At 37.7% G+C, this 25,511-nt stretch overlaps 1 protein-coding gene across 1 annotated transcript in view; it reads left to right on the forward strand.

The window, feature by feature from the left end:
- Positions 1-25,511, forward strand: part of LOC135083922 (5-hydroxytryptamine receptor 1) — a 134,805-nt gene that overhangs the window by 104,841 nt on the left and 4,453 nt on the right. Inside the window, exon 4 of the mRNA XM_063978677.1 lies at positions 23,973-25,381. Coding sequence (XP_063834747.1) covers positions 24,416-25,381 — 966 coding nt within the window. The 5' untranslated portion in view covers positions 23,973-24,415. The remainder of the gene's footprint in view (positions 1-23,972; positions 25,382-25,511) is intronic.

Genomic DNA, 25,511 nt, shown 5'->3' on the forward strand with positions numbered 1-25,511 from the left:
GGCGACGGTAATCACTTACCATCAGGTGATCCGTCTGCTCGTTTGCCTCCTATCACATAAAAAAAAAAAAAAGAATAGAGCTCTGTGATTGGTTTGCGGATCACCCTGTGCGTCCACGCGCACTGTGAGACCTTAAAGTAATGTTTGTGAATACGGGCGTAGAATTATTTATAGTGAAGTCACTTAAACAAACAGTTTACTGAATCTTCCGATGATCGAAAGTATTTATTATTTATGACATGCGCGAGGCGAGCACCTGTTGACACGTGTCACTTCAAAAATATTCATATAAAAATGACGATGTAACGTACGCTTTTCTTCACATTATGATAATAAATTCCCCCTTAGTAATAAAAGGTTAGGTACATTGATCACAAGTTTTATACGTCATTTCCACACTAAGGCTGGGTTGCACCATCTTACTTTAACTTTGACAAACGTCAAAAATCTGGCAAACTCCATACAAAAAACACCGGTTATCGTTAAAGTTACGGCCAATGTTAGTTGGTGCAACTCAGCCTTAATGTCAATTCAAAGAAGTGTTCAACGCGCATTTCGCTTTTATTAGTAAAGGGGGATGTAGTTAATTGAAATCTTTTTAGAAAACTGTTACCTCGAGGAAAACCTGAACTTAGCACTCTTTTGTCTTCTAAACAAATGCACGTAGTCTGTATTTCTTTCTTTCACACAATGACGGGATTATTGCCGAGGTTAAGGAAATAAGATACTTCACCGGGGGAAGCGGATTCTAATCTCCGCACAATACAAACATTTGTGTGTATAAAAGGAAATATCTGATTGTATTAGTCTGGCCGTTTCATAATCTGTACCTAGGCACATAAAAAGAAGTAGGTATCAGACTAAATTAACCCATTATCTACACCTGCACTATTGGATAAGCTTAGTTTCAGACTAAAGGACGTAGCACACTTATCAACCCGAAAACGGATCGTAACCGTATCAACTCGACGCGGTCCTTATTCTTTGTATGAAACTCCGTACTGCATGCAACGCACTTATCCGCACCGTAACGCAAACGCCTCGTCTCGCGGAGTCACGGTTGATAGCCCGGCGAAAGGCGTGTGCTATGACCTCATTGGTGCTTGCAGAATTAAATTCTTACCTGTAATTTCAACATGCAATTCTCAGCTGTGACTTTTGCATTATAACGTGAATTAATCTCACCGATTTAACATACTGAAATCTGAAAGGAAATTCATCAGCTATTCCATCCGCCATATTGCGTTATAAAATTGCGCTATCTCTCCAAGCAGGCTCCTAGAGTTTACGAGTGTATTAGCAATTGAAATGAAGATAGCTGGCGAGGATCAGGCGGAACGGTAAAAATTGGCTGCAGTCACACCGATGGGGTATTGTTTGGATTTTTTAACATTAAATTAAACAAATGAATCTTATTAATCATTCTTAGAAAGAAATAAATGTTTAAGCTTGCTCTTGCTTCTTTAGAATTGGGTTTGTGTTACAGTCCTTATAAACATTTTTTATGCGAGCGTGAATAAAATACTATCTGAATATAACTCAAAGGTGACTGACTGACTGACTGACTGACTGACATAGTGATCTATCAACGCACAGCCCAAACCACTGGACGGATCGGGCTGAAATTTGGCATGTAGGCAGATGTTATGACGTAGGCATCCGCTAAGAAAGGATTTTACGAAACTACCCCCTTAGGGGTGGATCCACGCGAACGAAGTCGCGGGCGGCCGCTAGTTTATAAAATGAAACGAAAGAACGATAAAATGAAATAATTCGTAATGTTTTACCAAGCACATTCCGTGAAAGGTTTTTTGTTTTATTATTCTAGTAAATTAGTAACATATAACTTAATGTTGACAGAACTCAAGCTGAACAAATTGTTTTGTTAAATTACTGATAAAATAACTCATGAAAAAAATCAAACAACAAAGACATTTCCCTTGACAAAACTTGTAGTCGAATTAATATCTGATACAAAACGGTTTTACTCTCAAATAGGTATTTTATCCATTGCCCTTTAATGGATCGTAATTACGCGGGGTCCGTAAAACACAGGGGTCCCTTAGGAAATCTCCGAGTAGAGAAAATTAAGCCAACAGTCAATATTTGTATAAATAAATTGGAGATAATAACCGTAAAGTCGATAAGTTGCGAAAATGAGGGTAACAAAATTAAATGGGTAAGAAGTGTTTATTTATTTAGGTCCGAAGTGTTTATTTATTTAGGTCAGAAAATAAAAACACTCCTACTTTTAGGAGACAATTCTATATACGTTCTAAAGGGCAGACTAATGTACTATTATATTTTATACTTTTTGCACGCCACTTAGAGCGCTTTTACATTAGGGCGTTAGAAGCGCGACAGCAGTGCGGCAGCAGCATTTTTACAATGTGAAGGCATGCATCCGCTGTCACATAGTTTGAACTTTTCGGCAGCGCGACTGTCGCGCGTTTGTCGCGTTGCTAAATCGCTCTTAAACCTACTCGTACCTTTTATCTTTTGTCCAGTGCTAAAGAAGTAACTGACTCACTACTAATCTATGAAGTCACATTACTCACTAGCAGCCGCCCGCGACTTCGTACGCGTGGATCCCGTTTTACCCCCTTCATCTATCTTACGCGGTTTAGATTTTTTCATACAAATGTTTTTTCCCGCCAACTCCCGTTCCCGTGGGAATTTTGCAATATCCTGTTGTAACTAAGCTTTAAGTTTACTAAGGTACCTGCATGCCAAATTTCAAGCGTCTAACTTAAGCGGTTTACATTTTTCATACAAAAGGATTTTCCCGCTAGTTCCCGTTCCCGTGGGAATTTCGGAAATTCCTTTCTTAGTGCACCTCTACGGTACCTAAGCTACGTCCCTTCCAAATTTCAAGTGCCTACGTTTAGCCGTTTAGGCTGTGCGTTGATATGTCAGTCAGTCAGTCAGTTTCTCCTTTTATATATTTAGATAAGTACAGAACCTACAAGTACGGGCCATTACTGAAAACTTTAAAAGCTGATCCCTACTATACCGAAGCTTAAAGCATCAGTCAGTATAGACTTAAAGATTTATTAAAGCTAACAGTTTCAACTTTTTGGATGTGTAAACATAATTTTGTATTTCCAATACTTATTTTTAACTGATTTTAGTGGTTTATTACCAAGACGGTGTGACGTACGGCCCATCTTTATCCTCTGACTTGAAAACTTCAAAGAATGGTATGAATGGAACCGATCCCGTTTCATTCGAAGATTATTTTCGCTTCGAATAACTCCTAGCATACCTGATTCAGCCTTCTTTTATTCATTACGCCGGTTTTCTTACTTAAAATGTATGAAAACATTTCTCACGGAAGATAATTTGGACGTCAGAATTTTATAACCATAAAGTATTGTTCTTGGTTTTATGGGTTTTATTTTCGCTGGTTTTGTTTAACCAACTCTGGTCCCTGGGTGAAAAGGTGTTAGTTAGTTTTAAGAAGTTAAATACAGTGTCATGATTTATTCAATGTCAGTTATTGTTTATTCGAGGAAGATTTCATTTCCAAATTAACCGGTTAGTAGCGGCCTGCATCCAGCGCCTTCCTGCTACCTTTATGAGGTCGTCTATCCACTTTCAATACACCCGACGGATAAGCAAGCTGAAGTGGTAATGGGCAGGGCACATAGTACGCAGATCTGACGGCCAATGGGGCAAGCATGAACTGAAATAACTTACATTAACTTCCTTACTTAAAATATTACATTAGTAAAGACAGAGCCGATGCTAACATTCATTAGTATGGCAGACACTTCATGACGTGATTTGGCGAATGCTGTCGCTGCTTCCGAAAAACGATTTAGTCGCTGCGCTTTGTGATTTTAAGTGTGTGGTTGCTGAATGCTTCTAAAAAGCGGCTAAATTGTCGATCGCCGATGCTATAATAAGCATGTGTGCTGTGGCTCTTATGCTTCAACCACACCAAAGCGTCAGATCGTTGGCGCGATCATAGGCCAATGATAGGTCGCGTGAACTGTCATGGGTCGCGCGACCTGTCATTAGCCTATGATCGCGCCGTCAGCGATCTGCACGCGTTGGTGTGGTTGAAGCTTTACAGATAGGTCTACAGGCTAAATTAATATAAAATGAGTTTCTTTATTAACTAATTACCTTGTAAGCTGTGTTCTACTAAGCAGTACGGTATCAGGGATGTATTGTGTAAATCCCTCTAATCTTATAACACGTGTATCATATTATATTACACAATTATTAAAAGCTATACGAAACCGTATAAGTGAACCAATTCATCTTTTATTGTTCGGGTTTTCCAACGGTGGTGTTAGAATTGTTGTGCCATAATTGACATCTTCCGGGGCTAGGACAAAATCTTATCGAAGATTTTAGACGACAAACAGATTGGTTTATCACGAAAAAATTATAAAATAGCGCGATAAAATTTTATCGCGGTGCGCATCCTAGGCCTACTGATGTACTCGAGATTTACGCATAAAATAAGTGCACGGTGGTCTTAAAAAATGAACGAATACTAGGACTTTATGATGTTTATACTTAGGAAACAGAGTTTATCGATTAATCTGATGAAGGTCAGGGAATCATGGGAAGCACCTGGATGCGGGCAGCGCAGGACCGGTCCTTGTGGAAATCCTTGGAGGAGTTTTTTTTCCAGCAGTGGATCTCATTTATCTAAAACCAACGAATGAATCTATTGCTTTCTCCGAACCTCAAAATGTCATCTTGGCCCTAATTTTCATACCCATAAGGACGCTTATAATGTACGCTAAGTACCTACTGTGTCCTTTAGTTCAGTAAGCCGGCCCTACGCCCTTTGACTCACCTGAGGGTTTGCGGACTTACGACCGTGCATATTTTAACTGTATACATAATTAATCTTTCCGTCAATGTGGGTTAGTCGGATTTTGGATTACCACGCCAAAAATATGTAAGGGGGAATATGGTAAATTAAGGGTAAGAGTCCACAAACACTAGTCTATATTCTACCAATTTTATTATTTCCTTATCAAAAAGTCATACAAAAATTTACTTGTTGGATTCTAAAAAATGCCAGTGTTTCATTAAAAGAGAAAAATTACGAATTCTTAAACAAAATGGTTAGTTTCATAATTAAGTAGCCTTTGAGCAAGTGCTTAATATAATTCACACTAGAGGAAGAAATAAAGCTCATAAGCAAACGTCTTGTTCTCTTCAAGTATTAGAAGCTAGAATGCAATATTGCTTGGAAAATTCACGTATTCACGTGCCATCAACCTGATCGTGCCAACTTTATGGAATGTTCGCTACTTCCCCAATTTTATAGCTTACCGCCTGCGCGTATAAATATTGCGTTAAAAATATTGATACTGTAAAACTCAGGTGCACAAGCTCTAAATCCGGCTGATCCTTTAATCGTTACCAAAATAATACGTCATACGCCCCACAAAGCCGACTGTATAAGGTGAAAATTTTGAATAATAAACCCATGAATATTAATAATGTTTCGCTATTCAATGGAGCACAATGACGCGGGTTGACTTTAAACAAATTTATAAGCACAATAAAATTGAAATAAAGAAGGCTTATTGCATTTTTGATAATCTCTAAAGTAGTAAATCTAGTGTTCCATTTTCATTAGCCAAAAAGAATAAGAACTTGTGAACTATGGCCAATTATCAACCAACCATAAAATGTCAAATTTTCTTGATTGATTTGAACCTTATACGACATAGCATTTATTGAGGATGTCTATAGTTTGACACTGTCATAGAATTATAGTGAGTCTACTGGACCCTTTTAATCTGTAAATCAATGGATGATTATTATTCCGATAAAGCGGTTTAAGCTACAAAGGGCATATTGAAAACAAACAAACAAACAAACTTGGGGTAAAATTAAATGTCCTTCAAATACTCATTAACCAAACTTAGCCTCAAATTAGGAAAACTTGTACCTACACTTGTGAATTAAAAAAATAATAAACTTCACCTAAAAAAAGTATTGCAGTTACAAAAATATATAAAACTATAATTTAAGACATTTAATAAAAAAATATTGGATTATTATAAAATAAAAGCAAGAGATTCGTTGTCCTCTGAATTCAGATTATTACCAACATCAAAATAAGTTTATTTCTATGTAAAATGTTACCATTCTTTTAATTAGTTCAAACAACAATAGGTACATTTTCCCTAAACCTACTCAATAACATTGCCAGAGGGCAAAAGTAGGTAATTAATTTTTGAACAATAAAATGTTAAGGAAAAGAAGGAAAACCGACTCGATTTAAATGGAAATTTGTCTTTAAAATTGCGAAAGTAAGTATGTGTACAAAATGAAACCTTACATTGGTGATGGTTGGTGAAGGTCGCGGAAGGTGATTGGATGCGAGCGGCGCAGGACCGGTCTTTGTAGAAATCCTTGAGGGAGGCCTTTGTCCAGCAGTGGACGTCTTTCGGCTGAAACGAACGAACGAAGTCTTTAGACCTGCCACTAAACTGAAAAAAGTTTTCGGATCGAGTTTTCCTCAGTGGAAAAGCGAATGACAGATGTCCAACAAAGAAAAACACAGTAATAGAGCCCATCGTACTTTTATCTTGGCTATATGTATAAGGACGTAGCACACTTATCAACCTGGAAACGGTAACCGTATCAACTCGAGGCAGTCAGTATTCTTTGTATGAAACTCCATACTGCAACGCACATTCTACAACTCGCCTCGCGGTTGACAGCGCGCGAATGGCGATGACAGTGGGCTGAGTGTGAGTTTACATCAAACGCGCTCACTAGTGAGCGCGTTTAAAAAATGTATGAAAATTTTGATAAAAACTCACACTCAGCACTCAGCTCGCAAAAGGCGATACGGTGTTGATCCCTTTCCGAGTTGATAAGTCTGCTAGAACCCTTAGTGTTCATACACCACTAGCTCATTTAGTTTTTACGGCCTATAAAGTGAAGCGTTCACTTAGTACGGAAGATTTTATCGGGCCACCTCATAAGTATGTATGTAGGTACTCGTACTTTGCCGTATATCTAAATCTTGTCTACACACGCCAACTTTGTAGAGGCTTTCAGTAGTTTCATCAATACAATTTTATATAAATACTAGCTGTGCCCGCGACTTCGTACGCGTGAGAATAGTTTAAATAATATTTCGCGTTTTTGCAACATTTTTCTTTACTGTTCCGCCCCTATTGGCGGTAGGGTATGTTAATTTGAAGTCTTCCTCGATAAATGGTGTATCCAACACAAAAATGTTTTTTTTCAAATCGGACCTGGGTAGTTCCTGAGATTCAAGATGAGTTCAAGCAAACCACTAATATTAGCAAAGATAGAATAATATTTTTGTGACTGGCAACAACGGACTTACTTGGTCAAGATCTCAAATTGATTAACCCGGCGCCAATGACGTGAAAATAATTGCAAAGACGATGACCCCGGGTCATATTGACCCACATTTCATCGATCATTTTTCAGGAAATGGTACAAGTAATCTTAATTTTAATTACTGTCTATGTATATAGGGTTCTTTACTGAGCTAATAAAACAAAAATAAAACGACCACATGAAATAAATCATTTTTTATGATTTTTTAAACAAAACATGAAAAAATCCTGTATAGAAACACATTTGAGTCTATATTTGTTGTTTTAGGTAAAGATTATTAGTATTAATAAGAATCAACAATGTTATATAGTGAAAAAGAGATAAAATCAACTTTTTATATGCAGATACAATGAGTTCAGTCTTCTACTTCATCATTCAGAGCCATGGAACTGCTGCAACTGGTGCAGTATGTAATCAAATGGTTTGGGCATGTAAATGTGGCATGACGCACTTGCCGGCGTCGTACTAATGTAAGTTCAAGATTATCCGACGACTGAGTCCACATTACTTGCGTCTTTTTCACATTCGTTGCCATTTCTAAGTTCTGGCTATTACAGCCTGAAATTCTTCAATCTCGGAATCCGACTCTTCCAGCAACGCTTCATTCTTGCTGGGTCATTTAACAAAGACATTTTGACTAAAACTTAAAAAAAAACAACATAAGCTAGCACTAAACACAAAATAAGCGAATAAAAGTAAGTCACAAAATCACCGCGCCACCGATGACGCCGGGTCATAATGACCCGTTTTAATTTGAAGCCTGTGTATCTCGCTACGCAAGCGGAGTCACAATGAGTTAACTAACGGAATGGACTTAGGGAGGTTCTATCTCCAGCTATACGAACGCTCGAACCACAAAATGGTCGCAAAAAAAAATTATGAACGTTTGAAAATGCCTCGGGTCAATATGACCCAGCGTCATTGACGCCGGGTTAATTATTTCGACCGACACCTTGACATTTATTGATGTAGGTACCTACCACCAACGTCCAACATTCATAATAATATTATCCTAGAATCGGGGGAAAATATTTTGTGCCTAATAAAAAGCTGGCCCACCGGCCTACAAGTCGGCTTTATACTGCCCCCAATAGATTTTGATACATTATGCATGAGTTCCTTACACTGTGCTATAGCTTTCGTATGGTAAAATGAAGATATTAGTTTTCGGGTTAGAATAAGTCTGGGTATAGATATAGTGTTATACTGCGAATGTGAATTTACATGAAAAAGTGGGTTTCAGATATTCAGAGTATAGAAACACCGATAGATCTGGGTGTTTTTACATAAAAAAGATAACTTCCTACGCGAGGCTATATCATGGTTTATTATTTTTCCTCGCATAGTTTTTTACTGTTTTGAGATACTAGACTGTTTATACGAGTATCTGAATAGGTAATATACTCTGGTATAGATACTTGGTACAGATACTGGTCATGTATCATTTAGAAATCTAGAGATTGAAAAATACTCCAGCTGCAGCTAGCCCAATCTAAGATGAATGTTACCTATAAAATAGGCTGAAGTGCTGGCATTTGTACGACAAAGTCACAAAACGATAAAAACTTGGAGCAAAGAACTTTTTGCACACAACCTGTAGTAACGTACCTACATACGGCACATCAAGCAAAGCACGGAACCACTTATAAAACTAGTAATAGAGGTGATTTTGCGACAAAAATGTATTCATAGTGCTATTGTCAGTACATTAACTGTAATAAAAAGTGTTTTATTTTGATTCTATTGTTAGCACACGATTGTAAGACTGTCATACAGTTTTCATAATCATATCAAAAGTATCAAAATGCTTTAAGCTAACTTAATCTCACCTCAAATAATACAAAGCTACTTCGAATCATTTAATTATTCTAACATTCCTGGTCTTCACGAAATTAATTTGCAACAGTAATAAAACGTAACATCCAAAGGCAATTCCTACCAAAATTATAACGTTACGATTCTAATTATAACAGAAATTGCTTTAAGTGGGCCAAAACTGCTTTGGGGCGTTGCTTAATGCGGGGTTTCTCAAACTGTGCGTTGCACCCTTAGCATTACCGCATCCCCTGGGAACGCGTCGTGGCATTATCCCAAGAGTGGCAATTTTCAAACTTCAGTCCCGTTGCGAGAAGAAGACTGCTTCTGTGGTCTAGTGGTTGGTCTCCCTGCTTCAGACCCAGATGTCCCGAGTTAAATTCTCAGTAGAGGCAGATTTTTCTTTCCGCCTTGCTAGCGACCACCATTTTACCTAAGTCTATCGCCATTTACTTATATTGTGCAGGGCCACGTTTAGGGATCTTTTGTGCATCTCTTTACCTTTATTCCCTATCATCCGCAGTCTGTCGCCATAACGACACTGTTAACAGCATAGTTTGTGTTCCGACAGTTAGAGGTAAGATAGCCAGTTTCTCTATGGTTGAGGATACCGGGTGAAACTCGCTTCCACCATCGGCCTGATCATCAATTTCCATCAGATGCACGCCAAGAGCTTCCTCATTGTGGATAAAAAAAACTATGTTCCGAAAAGCAAGCATTCTTCTCATTATTAGCCATTCCAAAATAATATCTTTTTTAATTTTCAAATTCGCGTAAAAATAACAAATTCCCAAGGGCATCACCGTAAAAAAGTTTGGGAACCCCTGGCATAATGTGTTGAACGAAACCTTTGGGGGTTTCTTAAACCGCTGTTAAGTGGTCGAATTAAGCGTGGAGTAGCCGGCCCTGGTTGAGTTTTAAGCACCCGTTAAGTTCTTCATGAAACATTTTAATTGCACTTTTTGTACGTTTGGTTTTCGCGTTTTTAGGGAACGCGCTACTTTTTAGGGAAATTTTACGCCTGGCTGGTAGTTAAATAAAATTTTAGTAACTTTTTATATTAGATATTTATTTTAATGACTTGAAAATTGACTTACTTTTTCAATTTAAATGTTGTTAATTGCTTATGATAAAGTTATCTAGTTCGGTTAGGTTGAAGGGAAGTCGAACCTTAACTTCGAACTCCTCCTATGTTCTTCTGATTAATTTCGTTGCGGGTCCAATGACAGTTTGACTTTCCCCCGGTAAGTGCGAGAATCGAACCCGCAATATTCATTGAAGCAGTTCCAAATCACTATAAATGGGTAATAAACGAGGAAAATTTCCGTCTAGACACCAGTTGTGTCTGACAGCGTTATCAGTCAATCGAGTCAATACGTTATCAATAGCTTTAATTAAATTTCTATACGAGTGTTTTGCCAGTTATCGGGTGGAACGTCCTTGTATTGAGTACTTTTTCCTTTATTAGATTTATATCTACAACCAGAGCATGTCAGCCTATACAGTTTCGTTGCAAAATAGCATCTATTACAACTACATAAGATGGCAGTGTTAAACTTGATGTGATGTCTGCAAAGGTTTTTTTCTATGAAGGTAAAATCAATTTTTGTTTATACCAAAATAGAAGGCGTATTTTGTTAGGAAATAGGTCTTTTCTGCCCCGCCCACTGCCACTTGATATTTTTAGCAATTCTGCGAGATTGTCTGTCACTTTGGTTCTCCTGCGGATCTCCACATTTCTGATTCGGTCATGCAGGGAAACTCTCGGAGTTTCAACGATTGACTAAAGGTAAAAACCAGGACCAGCATGCATTGGTTAAAGATTGAACCAAAGAGGTTGAAGAAGTTCTCACTTTGTCCAGCAGTGGACTTATACATTAATTGACGATGATGATAAAAGGTAGATATTAAGTATCAAGTAATTTACTAATCACGTCATGCAATTAGATGAACAGCTGGTTTAATTTTGAAAAAAAAAAATATATTACCATGTGGCCATACCTAGCATCACCTTTTTCCTGCAGTTTTATAGCAAAAAGTCAAATAAACTGCAGTTTAGTATCACTTTACGTTAATAAGCCCAATTTAGTTAAATCTGGCACAAATTGTGTCAAGCTCAAACTATTTCTGCGCCCGGTGCGTGGTCATATTTTCCCTATTACACTAATTCATAACCCAATTAAAAGTGGTGAGTGCTGTCAACTCGCTTACGTACGCGCCCATATAAATTAATAATTTTGTACAAGCACTAGCTGCAAGCGAATTTCGTACCGCCTATGTTCATCAGATAATAGCTAATGTAGGATTCTAATGGTGCAAGAATTTTTCAAATTAATCCCGTAGTTTTGGAGCCTATTCAATACGAATTAACAACCAATCAAATATTTCCTCTTTATAATATTAGTAGTGTAGATGTAGATTATGTTTAATAACGATTCAAATAGAGATTGAACTGCCTCAGTATCCATAACATTACTTCACTTTGTAATCAAAGACGTTTGATATACCTTTACTTATCTATCTATAGCTATTAATATTATATCTAAACTAATACTATAAAGCTGAGTTTGTTCAACCACACCAACCACACAGCTACTGGTCCGATTGGAACAATTATTTTTGTGTAGCCCATTTATTGAGAAAGTCTATAGACGAATAAGAGCAGAGCAATATTCAATGAAAAAAAAATGAAACTATTTTCATAGGCAGCTCATTACCAATTTTGTTTGGATTTATTTGTTACATAAATTGCCAGTTTCTATTGGAACTGACTACCCTTCGTCGCTCACCTCAGCTTCATTAAAAGTTTCGTAAATGAGTTCCACTAAGTTCTCACGTGGATTATGATGGCGTACGAAGATGTTAATGATGGTGCGTAGGTGGAATTTTGATGGGAATCTACAGAAAACATTCCATCCTTGTTCTAAGTGGCTTAAATTATTATAGATCGTTTCATCCACGAAAACACGCCCCACCATTCTTCCGCTAATCTTTGAGTGTTATCGGTACACGCTAATTATCCATGAGTGCACGCAAAGGCAAAGTACAATAATGACGCTCGGATTGCTCGGATCAAACTCCTCGCACCCTGCGCATCCCTCGACCAAAAATTGTTGGGGCGCGTCTTCGTGCATAAAACGATCTATAAAAAAATATAGATCTTAAAACAAAACAACGTTTGATTTAATCTCGGTCATAAATTCTGTCTTGTCATTGGTATGAATATTGAGAGAGGATCGAAGACAGTAAGCTATCCCTCGGGACTACTTACTCAACAAACTTACACTGATTGGGTCTCATTGGAGGCCAAACTGAGATCCTGGCTATACAGAAGTTGCAGTGGTGGGAAAGAGAGATTTAACCAATCAAAAGCTTGAAATTAGGCTCGAGATTGAATCGAGTTTTCAGTGTGCTTACGTTAAATTTACGTTACGTGTGCTCGCTAGTGACTGCGTAAAAAATGAAATTAAATTGTGACAGATTGTACAGCGCTCCGGCAACTTTCAAAAACTAAAATTTTCATAGATTTTTTGACGTACTTGCTAGCGAGCACACGTAACGTAAACTCATGGTAAGCCTGATTCATTCTGTAATAGCACAGAATAAGTAATAGTATCATGGTAAAAAAGAAATCGTGGCGCTCTCTAATTTCACCACGTGGACAAACCACATGTATAAATGAAATTAAATTTATCTTGATTCAATTTCGAACAATATAACACTAATGGGCTTTTAAATAAAGGTAGGTAGGTACTCTTTACTTAACTTTTGGGCCCTACCATGTGCTATGTATCTTGTACCTAATTGTTAAAGCGCAGCGTAGGACGTCCTCCCACAAGATGGACCGATGACCTCATAAAGGTAGCAGGAAGGCGCTGGATGCATACCGCCACCAACCGTCCATTGAGGAAATCATTGGGGGAGGCAAATGTTCAGCAGTGGACGTCCTATGGCTGAAATGATGATGACCTAATTTTTAAAGTGGTTCGTTCTTCGACCACTCATAGCAACAGTTTCAAATCAGGTAACTTTACCAATAATCGTCCAGTCGACAACTGAATTTAATTTTGCACAAACTATTTCATATTCGTTCTCGGATTCCAACGATAAATGTTTGAACGCTAACAAATTACATTTCCACAAATTCGTTTCAAACAATGTCATTGTTTTGGACAAAAGTTTGGCATCAATATCGGTATCACGTCGAATGTCGAATCGAATGAAATACAGCAAGTAATTTAATATCAGTATGACAATGGCTCCCAAGAGGATGAATTTGGTGGATCTAGGTTTAATATTTGTGAATGTTTGCTCTTGTCAGTAGTTTGTATATCCACGCGATTTAATTTCATAAAATGAGAAATTCCAATGAACCGTATATCAACGTATTAAGTAAATTAAATCCGTAACTTCCTGTATAGTAGTGCGGCACATGAACCACTAGGTCAGATGATCGATTGAGATCAACTCCTCTACATAAAATTCTAATCAGAAATTGCTTCGTTCCAAAGCTTTTTTGTATAGTTACTTAGCTCCGTGAAGCGGTTTCGAAATAAAATCTGTCACGAATGTTACTTTAGGCTAGAGCAAGGGCCACCAAATTAGGATGATCTAGGGATCATAATGTAGCATTACTAAATAAATTAATTACTAACCAACATAAATTTTAGCAACTATGCAGAAACCTACGCCTTTACCCTTATATAGTCCTAACAAAAACTTAACATTATACTAATATCTGGGGCAGACTATCCCTCAAGTTCGACCCTAAGTTAAAAGACGTTTCCCCTTGCCGGAATGACCACGGCAAGGAGGGTTCCATCAAGACCATTGTTCCCCTGTCTCCCCTTTGGTCAGACCCGTGTCAGCTTGACTTCAATGGAAATATTGTTTTGGTCACTCGTTATGTTATGCCTATTGTACACAAAAATGATTAAGATCCTTACGTCCAGGAAGCAGAGCTGAAAATGGAATGGGTTAGGAGTGCAAAACATCGCGTGTGTGTACTGAAAAATGAGGTTTTATTTGAAGGCGTAAGTGGCCGAGTAAATGCTTTGATGTTCTGATTGTCGTATTAATGTAGGTTATACGATCAAAGCAAAGTGAATGACTGAAGCAAACAGCTATTGTTTTAATATTCAACTTAAATACCTACCAGCTTTTGCCCGTGGCTTTGGCCTTGTGAATTTTATTCACACGCGTCGTCATACTTCATCACACGCGTGTAAAATTAATTCAATCATAGTAACTTACTAACACACTTCTCTTTAAAACTATGTATCTAAAGTTTGGAAGGCATTTTTATAGGAATTTCAATAGTGAAGTGAAAAATCTTGAGAAGTCAATTTTTGCCATTTCACCTTTATTATAGTCGATGTTTCTTTGTTTTAACGAATTAAGCCATTCATTTGTTACTATGTTATAATATGTATGTATTAACAAAACGTATATAAATATTATATCCGTTAAGCTAGCACCCATAACACAAGCATTAAGTTGGTTACTTTGGGGCTAGCTGGCGCTGTGTGAAATTGTCCAAAGATTTTTTTTTTTCTAATTAAAAAAATGTGTTGCATTTAAACAACACATAGACTAGTAATTCTCTTTGAGATAGTCTTCGCTTATATTCAGATGACTAAGTTAGATAGAATAATGCAAATTATTCAAATTCTCCGATTGTATCAATCAGTGCTTCTCAAGCCTATTAGCTAGTCTCTGCTCAGAAAATCCTTTGATAAAGTAATTCCTTTGTAAAACAGATAACTGATTCCGGAAACATCTGTCTTTGTTACACAAGCTGCAAAATTCGCTGAAGTAAGAGAGATAAAAAGTCGATAAGAACTTTCATTGTAATCGGACTGCAGCTAGAGTTGACCGAATATGTTCAAATTCAAATTCTTTTTTAATAACTGTTCTTGGTTTGCCTTTCTTTTATCAGCTAAGCTAAATTCTCAATAAAAAAATGGCATATGATTAATCTCCACTGCAAGAGCATGACCCAGAGGCAAATTCAAGTTTTGATCTGCACCCATCATCTGCCACAGCCGCCATTACTTTATAGGCTTGCTAAAAAACTAAAAAATTGACAGTGATAATATTTTTTTTATCAAAACAAGGAAGCTCTTGGCCTGTATCTCATCTGATGGTAAATGATGATCAGGCCGAAGGTGGAAGCGAGCTACTCCCGGAATCCTCAACCACGGAGGATTATTATTCGTCATCATCGTTTCAACCACAGAACGTCCACTGTTGAACATAGGTCTCTCCCGATGATTTCCAGATAAGCCAGTTAGCAGCGCCTTCCCGCTACCTAAGCTTCAACCACACCAACGCGTGTAGATCGCCAATGTCGCCATCGCCAGCGCGATCAAAGGCCAATGACAGGTCACGCGACCTATGACAGGTCGCGTCGCGCCGTGATCGCCTGGCGATGGCGAGCTGCACGCGTTGGTGTGGTCAAAGCATTATGAGATGTGGTGATAGAACTGTGAACTAAAGATACCCGTATTTTGCCCCCACTGACTCAACACTCAAGCATTTCAAAGATATATGATAGAATAGATTAATTGCGTGACGTTAAACACGTGCTGTTACCGTTCCCAGAACATAAGAATAAACAAAAACGTAAAAGAGCAGTAAAATCAAAATAAGGCGAAGTAACTGCCCATTAAAGTCCCTAGAAGAAAGCAGTAAAGATACAATATTTGCCCACATTTTTCTTGTTTAATTAAAGATATCATAAAGTTGTTAGGTCTAGCTAGAATATATTTAGTTGAGAAAATAGGAATGTCGACACTAATTATGTACATACCTAGTTACCAATAATTTCAATAGTTGTATTAAAAGATTACATAAAGACTAATAAAATCATCATCATCATCTCAGCCATAGGACGTCCACTGCTGCTGAACATAGGCCTCCCACAATGCTTTCCATGTTGCCCGAGAATTTAAAAACAGAAAGAGTGTGAAAGTATGAAAGAAAGAAATATGGAAGAAGTACTACGAGTACCTACTTACTCAAATTGAGATATTATCTCAAAATTATTCATACGAAGCTTTATTAGTTAAATACGATACAAAAGGTTTTTGGGCTTCCATTCGGAAATTTCCCAATAGCCTTTTTTTCACAGACAAAAAAGCACAAAAAGTAATAAAAAGAACGCTACAATATTCAAATTTTAAAAGGTGTTCCAAACGAACCCTTTATCCATCCGGTCGCTACAGCTGTCATTTTCCGAACACCTCCGTTCAAAAATACGTTGTGTCCCAGCAATTGGAAACTGACATCTCGACCTCATTTGGTTCGTAATCCTCCGGTCCCAGCATTATAATCTTCTGTAATACCTCGTCTTTATTACCAAAGGGGTAAGGTACACTTCTGAATGGATCACCCACGTGTGGACCCGGAGTAATCTGGCTGTGTATTATTTTGGTGAACCACGTATTAAGGGATGGGTCGGCTTTTATTTTTTGTCGTCAGAGTTGAGCTGTTTTATAGCCAAAATTGTATTTAGGTATTTTATGTTTGTTGGATTCCTAGGTGTTAGCAGGTATGAAGCTTTGAAGGACAGTATTTTTTTTAATCTCACCAACTGAGACTGGGACGCAAACACGGTGAAATACCTGTACTCGTATATGTGACGGTTTTGCAAAAAGAAGAAATACTTCTTTCAATAATTAGTAGCTGCCCACGAAAACTGTTGTCAAACTAAGTTGTATTAGGGAAATACTGACTCATCATCATCATCATTTCAGCCACAGGACGTTCGTCAGTCCGCCTTGTGCGTGGACGAATACTGAGTACAGGTAAATAACTTAAAAATCTATCGATAACTCTACGCACATCACTAACGCACCGGGTTTTCAGCTCATCAAGTTTTTGCTAAGCCCCCGGCGGTACAGAGTTATTTCAATTTATGCTCTAAAAAGGGGTGATTTAATTAAAATAACAGTTTGCGTATGTTACATATAAAGAGGATTTTGTTTACAAAAAGTTAAATATTAATATTTTATTTTGATACAAGGACATTTTTTAGAGATGGGTCTTTGTTGGGTCGTTTTAAAAGGTTCTCTAAAATTCATATTTTTTAGTACTTATCACACATCCTAATGGGTGCTAAGTCATCAAAATATTAAACACTAGCGGCCGCCCGCGACTTCGTACGCGTGGATCCCGTTTTACCCCCTTCATCTATCTTACGCGGTTTAGATTTTTTCATACAAATGTTTTTTCCCGCTAACTCCCGTTCCCGTGGGAATTTTGCAATATCCTGTTGTAACTAAGCTTTAAGTTTACTAAGGTACCTACATGCCAAATTTCAAGCGTCTAACTTAAGCGGTTTAGATTTTTCATACAAAAGGATTTTCCCGCTAAATCCCGTTCCCGTGGGAATTCTTAAGTATACTATAACCTGCCCAGGAGTATGAAGAATAATTGTACCAAGTTTCGTTAACATCCGTCGAGTAGTTTTTGTTTCTATAAGGAACATACACACAGACAGACAGACAGACAGACAGACAAAAAATTTACTGATTGCATTTTCCGTGGGAGAGCCACGCTTCGGCATGAATGGGCCGGCTCGACCAGAGTGATACCACGGCCTCACAAAAAACCGGCGTGAAGCAGCGCTTGCGCTGTGTTTCGCCGAGTGAGTGAGGATACCGGAGGCCCAATTGGGGGGGAATGGGATTTAAAAGGTTGGCAGCGCACTTGTGACTTCACTGATGTTGCGGGTGTACATGGGCGACGGCAATTGCTTGCTTAATTTATATTTATCAGGTGATCCGTCTGCTCGTTTGCCTCCTATCACATAAAAAAAAAATCAGTATCGATAACTAATCACCCCCTGATAGTTATTTTGAAAATATATTTCATGTACAGAATTAAGTATAGATTTAACTCTCTAATAAAAACTTAAATATATATATTATGAACAAGGTTTTTTACTAATAAAATCACAGTTAAAAATTTATATTTTTCTTGTTAATTTCATGTGTACAACCACCCCTGACTGATGGGCGTTGTTTTACAAAACCAAATACTGTATGCTAGAAGGAGACAGTAATTTAATAACAACAGTGTTTGGAGCTTGCATCAAAATATCTATTTGCAAGTCGTACTTAAATCGTGAAAAGATAGCATATTAATTATGGCTGTTATGGCATTCTTCCGCTTATAAAATATCAAAGTTATACAGTATAGTTTCTTGACCTGAATGAAGTAACCACGCTGTAAAATATATTCAGGGATACAAAATCCGGGGCAAAGATCGATGGGGAGATTAGATACGTCCAGAATGAATGTCTGAGACCGGAAGATTGATGAATGACTGGAACGAATGAACGGAATGATTTCTTGTTTTGGAGCCGAGACAAATTAATTAGATGATTGCGGTTCGGGAAGTAATAAGCCGGATTGTATCGGCAAATGTGATTTTTAATTAATTCAGTATTCAATATAATTTCAATATTACCTATAAATGAAGCGTGAAGGGTGGCATAACGTTTCTTACTTAGTTTAGTCAAAAATGCACGTGAAGGTAAAAAAATTGCCAGAAGGTGGGTTATGTTTTTTGCAACAACGTTTTATAGTCAGAAATGTGTCAGTTGTCGACCTACGTAGCAACAGATAAAAAAGTACCAATTCTTAATTTTCTTTAAAATCTGAAAATTTTGAAGAACATAATGTAACTTAGTCCAGTCAATAAAGCATTATAGATGGAAATCCATGGAACACAATTTTTGACTTCGGGACTTTATTTAGACTAGTTAGAAGGTGAACATAGCAAAAGTCCCCGCCCTTAGCCCTTGAGCCGGCGGGGAGAGGGGGGTTTAAAGGTACCACTTTTCGGTTTTTCGCTTAATCCTCGGAAACTATGCGTCCTAGTGACATGACTACTATGAACCAAAAAAAGCTTATTCAATTTGCTACAGGTGAGATAGTCAAGTTTTTCTATATCTTGTATAGTTTTCGCGGCATCAGCTCTAGAAGGTCTGTAATATTGAAAATTTGATTTTTGTCTTACATGTTTCCATCAGGAGAAAATCGACTAAATCAACATTGAGCTAATATTCTAGACATGCAGGAGCATGTTAAGTCTAGTTCCAGGGAGGGGACTGCACCGTGCGTATATTTAGACGAACCAATTGGAGCCACTTCTGACTCCTCATCACTCAAAAAGTACTGTGCATTAACACTTTAAATTTGGCTCATGTGTTGAGACTTACAAGGTAAACATCAGCTTCAAATTTCATAAATATACCTCAAACGGTTCTTTAGGTATTGACGTCTAAAAATCTACATGGCTGACCTATAAGACCAAATTCTAACCACTTCCAGATGACCTTGAAGGTTCAAATTTGGCATCCAGATAGGTAGTTGTGTAAATACAAAGGAACAAATAAAAAACCAGTAAATTTTAACATTTCAGGTGATAGATAGATTTTAGTGTCCTAAATGTCGATTTTTGAAAGTCAATACCTAAATAACCGACTGAGGTATATTTATGAAATTTGAAGCTGATGTTTATCTTGCAAGTCTCAACACATGAGCCTAATTTGAAATGTTAATGCACAGTGCTTTTTGAGTGATGAGGAGTCAAAAGTGGCTCCAATTAGTTCGTCTAAATATACGCACAATGCAGTCCCCTCCCTGGAACTAGGCTTAACATGCTCCCGCATGTCTATAATGTTTGCTTAATATTGATTTAGTCGATTTTCTCCTGATGGGAACATGTAAGACAAAATTAAAATTTCCAATATTACAGACCTTCTAGAGCAGATGCCGCAAAAACTATACAAGATATAGAAAAACTTGACTGTCTCACCTGTAGCAAATTGAATAAGCTTTTTTTGGTTCATAGTAGCCATGTCACTAGGACGCATAGTTTCCGAGGATTAAGCGAAAAACCGAAAAGTGGTACCTTTAAACCCCCCTCTCCCCGCCGGCTCAAGGGCTAAGGGCGGGGACTTTTGCTATGTTCACCTCCTAACTAGTCTAAATAAAGTCCCGAGGTTAGAAATTGTGTTCCACGGATTTCTCTCTACACCGTCGTTAAAGCATTCATTGACTGGACTAACTAAACATTTGTTTTAATTTTAAATGAACTGCATACTTTATTTTAATTTTAAATTACCATTGATCATTATTTTGGACTTCTTTAGTTTTAATACTAAACAAGTGATTTCAGCACACGAATGCCTGATTTTTTTTAAAGTAAACCAACTGGGTACTTATGGAGTTGAAATTTTAAGGGCACCTTTACCTTAAAAACAATGGTTTACGTACTCAAATGTAATTATGATTCATTGTCTCGTAAAATATTAATGTAAAAGCTAATACGGGCACAGAACGTCACCATTTCCCATTATGGTCGTCAAACTGTCTAAAGGTGGGTTCACACAAAAGCGCTCGCGGCGAATTGAAAGGCCTATTGTATGGCCACAGGTTCTCTTCAATTAATAGCTTGTCCGGGCTGTTCTATTATGTCCTGTATACTTCATTACAGCTCGCCGAATAGACCTATTTTATTGGAAAACTTTCTTTTAAGCGTTCTTCTTCCTATTCAATTTTTGATCATTAAGGTAATACTTTGGCAATGTACTGTATTGATATAGCGGCATTTGAAAATAGGAAATGTTGCTATTACAACTACTTAAAGTTCTATAATTCCTACTAGGTGGACCGACATTGTGGTAAAGATCGCGGGAAGAACCTGGATGCGGGCAGCGCAGGACCGTTCATTATGGAAAGCCTTGAGAAAGGTCTTTGTCCAGCAGTGTACGTCATTTGGCTGAAAGGAAAAGTCGTACAATGTTTTAAGATGATATGCTGTCATTTTTATGTATAATAAGTAGTATGTATTAACAAAAAAAAAGTATTTAAGTATGTTTATATCCGTTGTCTACTACCCATAGTACAAGCTTTGCTTAGTTTGGGACTAGAAGCGCAGTGTAAAATATCACAGATATTTATTTATTTATTATTATGATTATTTAATATTTGTAGTCTGTACTTATTTTGTAACCAAATAATATCTAAAAAGCAATCTTCATTACAGCCAATTAAAATTGGGAATATGACTGTCTCCAATTAATTCCCTCAAATTGAAACATACCTTAATGAAAATTATCTGCGTTGAGCCATATCACTCAATTTTAACACGTCTGTTACACGCAATATACGGAGTGTGAGCGCACCTTAATTAAGCCACCGTAGTAGATGTTCCCGAGACCTTTCTGCTTAACATTTTAGAGTTCAAATTCGTGTAAATATAATAAAAACTAATATAGAAGACAGTTACTATCCAGGTTAATTGTTTATTCGCCTTATATGAGTTGTATGAGCAATTGAATGATAGTTATGGAGTCCTGAACATATGTTTAGTGTTTATTTTTTATTGCGAATGGCTCATTGTTGCAATTTAGATCTGGAGATTGATTTGCGTAGATCTGATGGTATTAATATGCGTTTTAAATGAGCGCCATGTTCATGTAACTATCTATGACATAAGGTATTCAATGTCGTGTATTTTTTTCGCATGGCAACATGATTTAACTTCTAAAAAATTTCCTCAACGGTCCTGCGCGGTATTCAGATATTTCCCTCGACACATGGTGCATTTATATAAAAAAAATCATGTCCTATACAAAGTACTTACCTATAATGTGCTTATGTTTCCGGTGATTTTGTATAAAACTCATGCACTATACAAAGTACTTATAACTTGCCTGTGTTTCCCGCGACCTACACGTGGTGCTTTTATATAAAAATCATGTACAAAGTACATAATAATGTTGGTTTACGCGTGTTCTATTTAGACTCCATTAGCGATGTATCCGCGTCATCGCTCGGTGAAAGCGGGCTCGGTCACTTATTTCCTTCAATGGGAACCCTTAGGGCTTGTTCACACCTTTAAAATTCATCACCTCTTGATAAAAGTGCAATTTTTGCGATTTTGAGTCACGTGAAGGATGTTGGAGGTAGTGCGACTGAGGCTTTATTATACAGTTCCATAGTTATTACAAATATTAAAATTTTATGTAGGTGCAGACGGCATCTCAATATAATGAAATGTGCTGGTTTCTGCTAAGACTGAAGTATTAATGAATATTTGAACAAAAGTCTCATCACATTTTGTATTTTAATTTCCATACAAACTCTTTTAATTTGCAGAATAATCTCCAAAAGGGGCCAAATATTGAGAATTCCTGAACATTTTCCCAGTAATAATATCAGTGAAAATTCTTTGTCCTGTATATAGTACGTGTCCTAGATAATAAATACATGATCCAGCTTGATTGAATGCCAGGACGGCACCCGGAGGTAATACTCGCGCGCCTTTTCAATTGAGTGGCGTGTTGATTAAAATTATGAGCATCGTAATTTTATACCGCTGGAAAATATTAAAATTGAGACAGAATGTTATCGAATGGTTATTTGGTCCTCTGAATTATTCAAATCATTATCATTATCATCTCAGCCATAGGATGTCCACTGCTGAACATAGGCCTCCCTCCTCCCCTGCTTTCCATGTTACCCGGTTGGTAGCGGCCTGCGTCCAGCGCTTTCCCGCTACCTTTACGATGTCGTCGGTCCACCTTGTGGGTGGGTGGGACGTCCCACGCTGCAATTATTCAAATGATATTATTTTAAAGTTTGAATAAGGATGTTTCCTGGGTAAAAAAACAAGAGTTTGAATTCGTCTGTCGGTTAACTTATCAAAAAATACTCGACACGTATTTTTAAACGTACCATTCGGCCTAATTTAGTACGCAAAAATGATACATTAAGCAACATAATTATAACGTTACTTGGTATTTTAAGGGTAGAAACGTTACCGAATGTTATTCGGTAATCAGAGAGCACTAAGTGCTAAGTGCGAAAGTGCTTTGTTTTGTTAATAAATAAATATCGAATGCCTTTATTCATAAAGATTAACCAACATAAATAATACTTAGGTACTAAAAAGCTAGCAGATACAACCTTGTTCCAGCTTAAGCCATAAAATTACCATCAAGGTGTATAAGAGCCCTAACATTAGAAGCGAGCCTATATTTTATAAGGGAAACCGTGACCCACATAGTACGCGGAGCGTCTGCAGCCATTGAAAACGTTTCCATATTCAACGGATACCACGTCGGAACGATTATGGAATGTATAGCTCAATGGCGTAGGTAAATGAAGTCATGTTGCGACGCTATCATCTAAATGATAGCGTCGCAAAATCAAATGATGACTTTTTGCAATGCTTCCATGGTCTTACCAGTTGCAATAGAATTATAGGAATCCAGTGCGTAACAGAATACAGATTTTAGGATACAGTTTAATACAAACCCTATTTTTATTATAACTAGAGACATTGCAAATATGAATTGGAATCTATAGCGACTGATTAGGTACATCGTTTTGAGACTCAAGATTTCAAGAGGCGCATTTATGTCGTTTAAAACTATCCACTTGTCAGACTCTAGAAGGACTTATCGCAGATTTAGATGTATTTCATGGTAACACATTAAAAGGTTTTTGTTCAATTCAGATTTAAATAATGATTTTTAACTGAAATCAACAGTATATTCCACAATATTAAAATAGATGTAATGGATGGAAAATGCTACAACATTTTACGGCTCAATGATACTCGAAACCATTATATTCCATCCATAATAATGAGTCGCTAAAATATGGAGAATCGGCAAAGATAACATACAAAAGCTTGAACATTGTTCGTCAACTTTTAACCTTATAGCTCCCTAGCGATTTGTATCCGAAGTTAAACACTTTTTCTTTCTTTTCAGATTGGAAAATTTCTTCACCAATCAACGGCACTAATGAAGCTTCCCACAGACGGGATATTGAACTAGCAGCCACTCGAACTACCTTCAAGCAATAAAACAACCAACAAGCTCTACCAATTTATACCAAAGTCACTGCAAGCGAAAACAAACTGTATTACCCAAGCCATAAGAACGAAAACCCCGAACGACCCGGATTCCAATGGCTATGCCCGGGATTGGAAAGTCAATCCAAGCGATATGTCAATTAGAACTGATTCCCAATTGTAATCAAGCACGGAAATCCAAAAAGTTACATGACGAAGTAGTTTTTCAGACCTGACTCGGCATTCTTTTCGTTTTGCATCCTGCTTTTGATCGCGTGGAAACAAAAAGAAGACAATCAAAACCAATGTATGGCATAGTCAATAGAACGATCTTCAACGACACCCAAGCCAGGGATTCGTATGGCGACTCAAAGTCTTAACTACTGTTCACTGCCCAACTTTGTTGCTTTATCTTCGCGTCTTCTCATACTGGTATCTTTAGTATTGCTCCAAGTCAACGCTGTGGTGGCCTCGGAAGACATCAACGAATCGCTGGACATTGATTTCAACTTCACCAGTCCGAACTCCACACTCAACTGGACTCTTTTCGAAGACAACTCGACTTTTATCCAGCCAATCCACATAAAGCACTACAAATACTCCACCGCCTTCAGTATTATTCTCTCCATTATATTCCTCATAGTCATATCTGGGACCATCATCGGCAACATTCTTGTTTGCATCGCCGTGTGCTTAGTCAGAAAATTGAGAAGACCCAGCAATTACTTGATCGTATCGTTGGCAGTGAGCGATCTGTGCGTAGCTATCATAGTGATGCCGATAGCTATGGTGTACGACATAATGGGAACATGGCCTTTCGGACCTGTGATCTGTGATTTCTGGGTATCGAGTGACGTTCTCTCGTGCGCTGCCAGTATTCTCAACCTGTGCATGATATCTGTTGACCGATACTATGCGATCACGAAACCCTTGGAGTACGGTGTCAAGAGAACGCCTAGGAGAATGTTTTTTTGTGTCTTCATAGTCTGGATGAGTGCTGCTTTCATATCGCTGCCGCCAGTTCTAATTTTGGGTAATGAGAAGACTGATACGTCATGTTTGGTGTCCCAAAATAAGGTGTATCAGATTTACGCGACGCTCGTTTCGTTTTACATACCGCTCACGGTGATGATGGTTGTTTATTACAAGATATTTAGCGCTGCTAGGAAGATTGTGAAGGATGAGAAGCGAGCGCAGTCCCATCTTGAGACGCACTGCTATCTTGAAATCAATGTCAAGAATGGAGGGGCGGCTGAAGCGAGGCTGCTAGGGACGCAGGCAGCTCAACCAACTGCCAGAGGGTCTACTGCTAGCACAAATACTACTGTAAGTATAATACTTGAATTAAACAATCTTTTTTATAGGGTAGATTGTAGTAGGTAACACTGAGGTCATAACATAACCTGATAATAGTCCCCGTATGACTCAAATGGGTTGTAGACATCATCAATCAATA

The sequence above is a fragment of the Ostrinia nubilalis genome, chromosome 24 (assembly GCF_963855985.1).
Source record: "Ostrinia nubilalis chromosome 24, ilOstNubi1.1, whole genome shotgun sequence".
In the NCBI taxonomy this organism is placed as follows: Eukaryota; Metazoa; Arthropoda; class Insecta; order Lepidoptera; family Crambidae; genus Ostrinia; species Ostrinia nubilalis.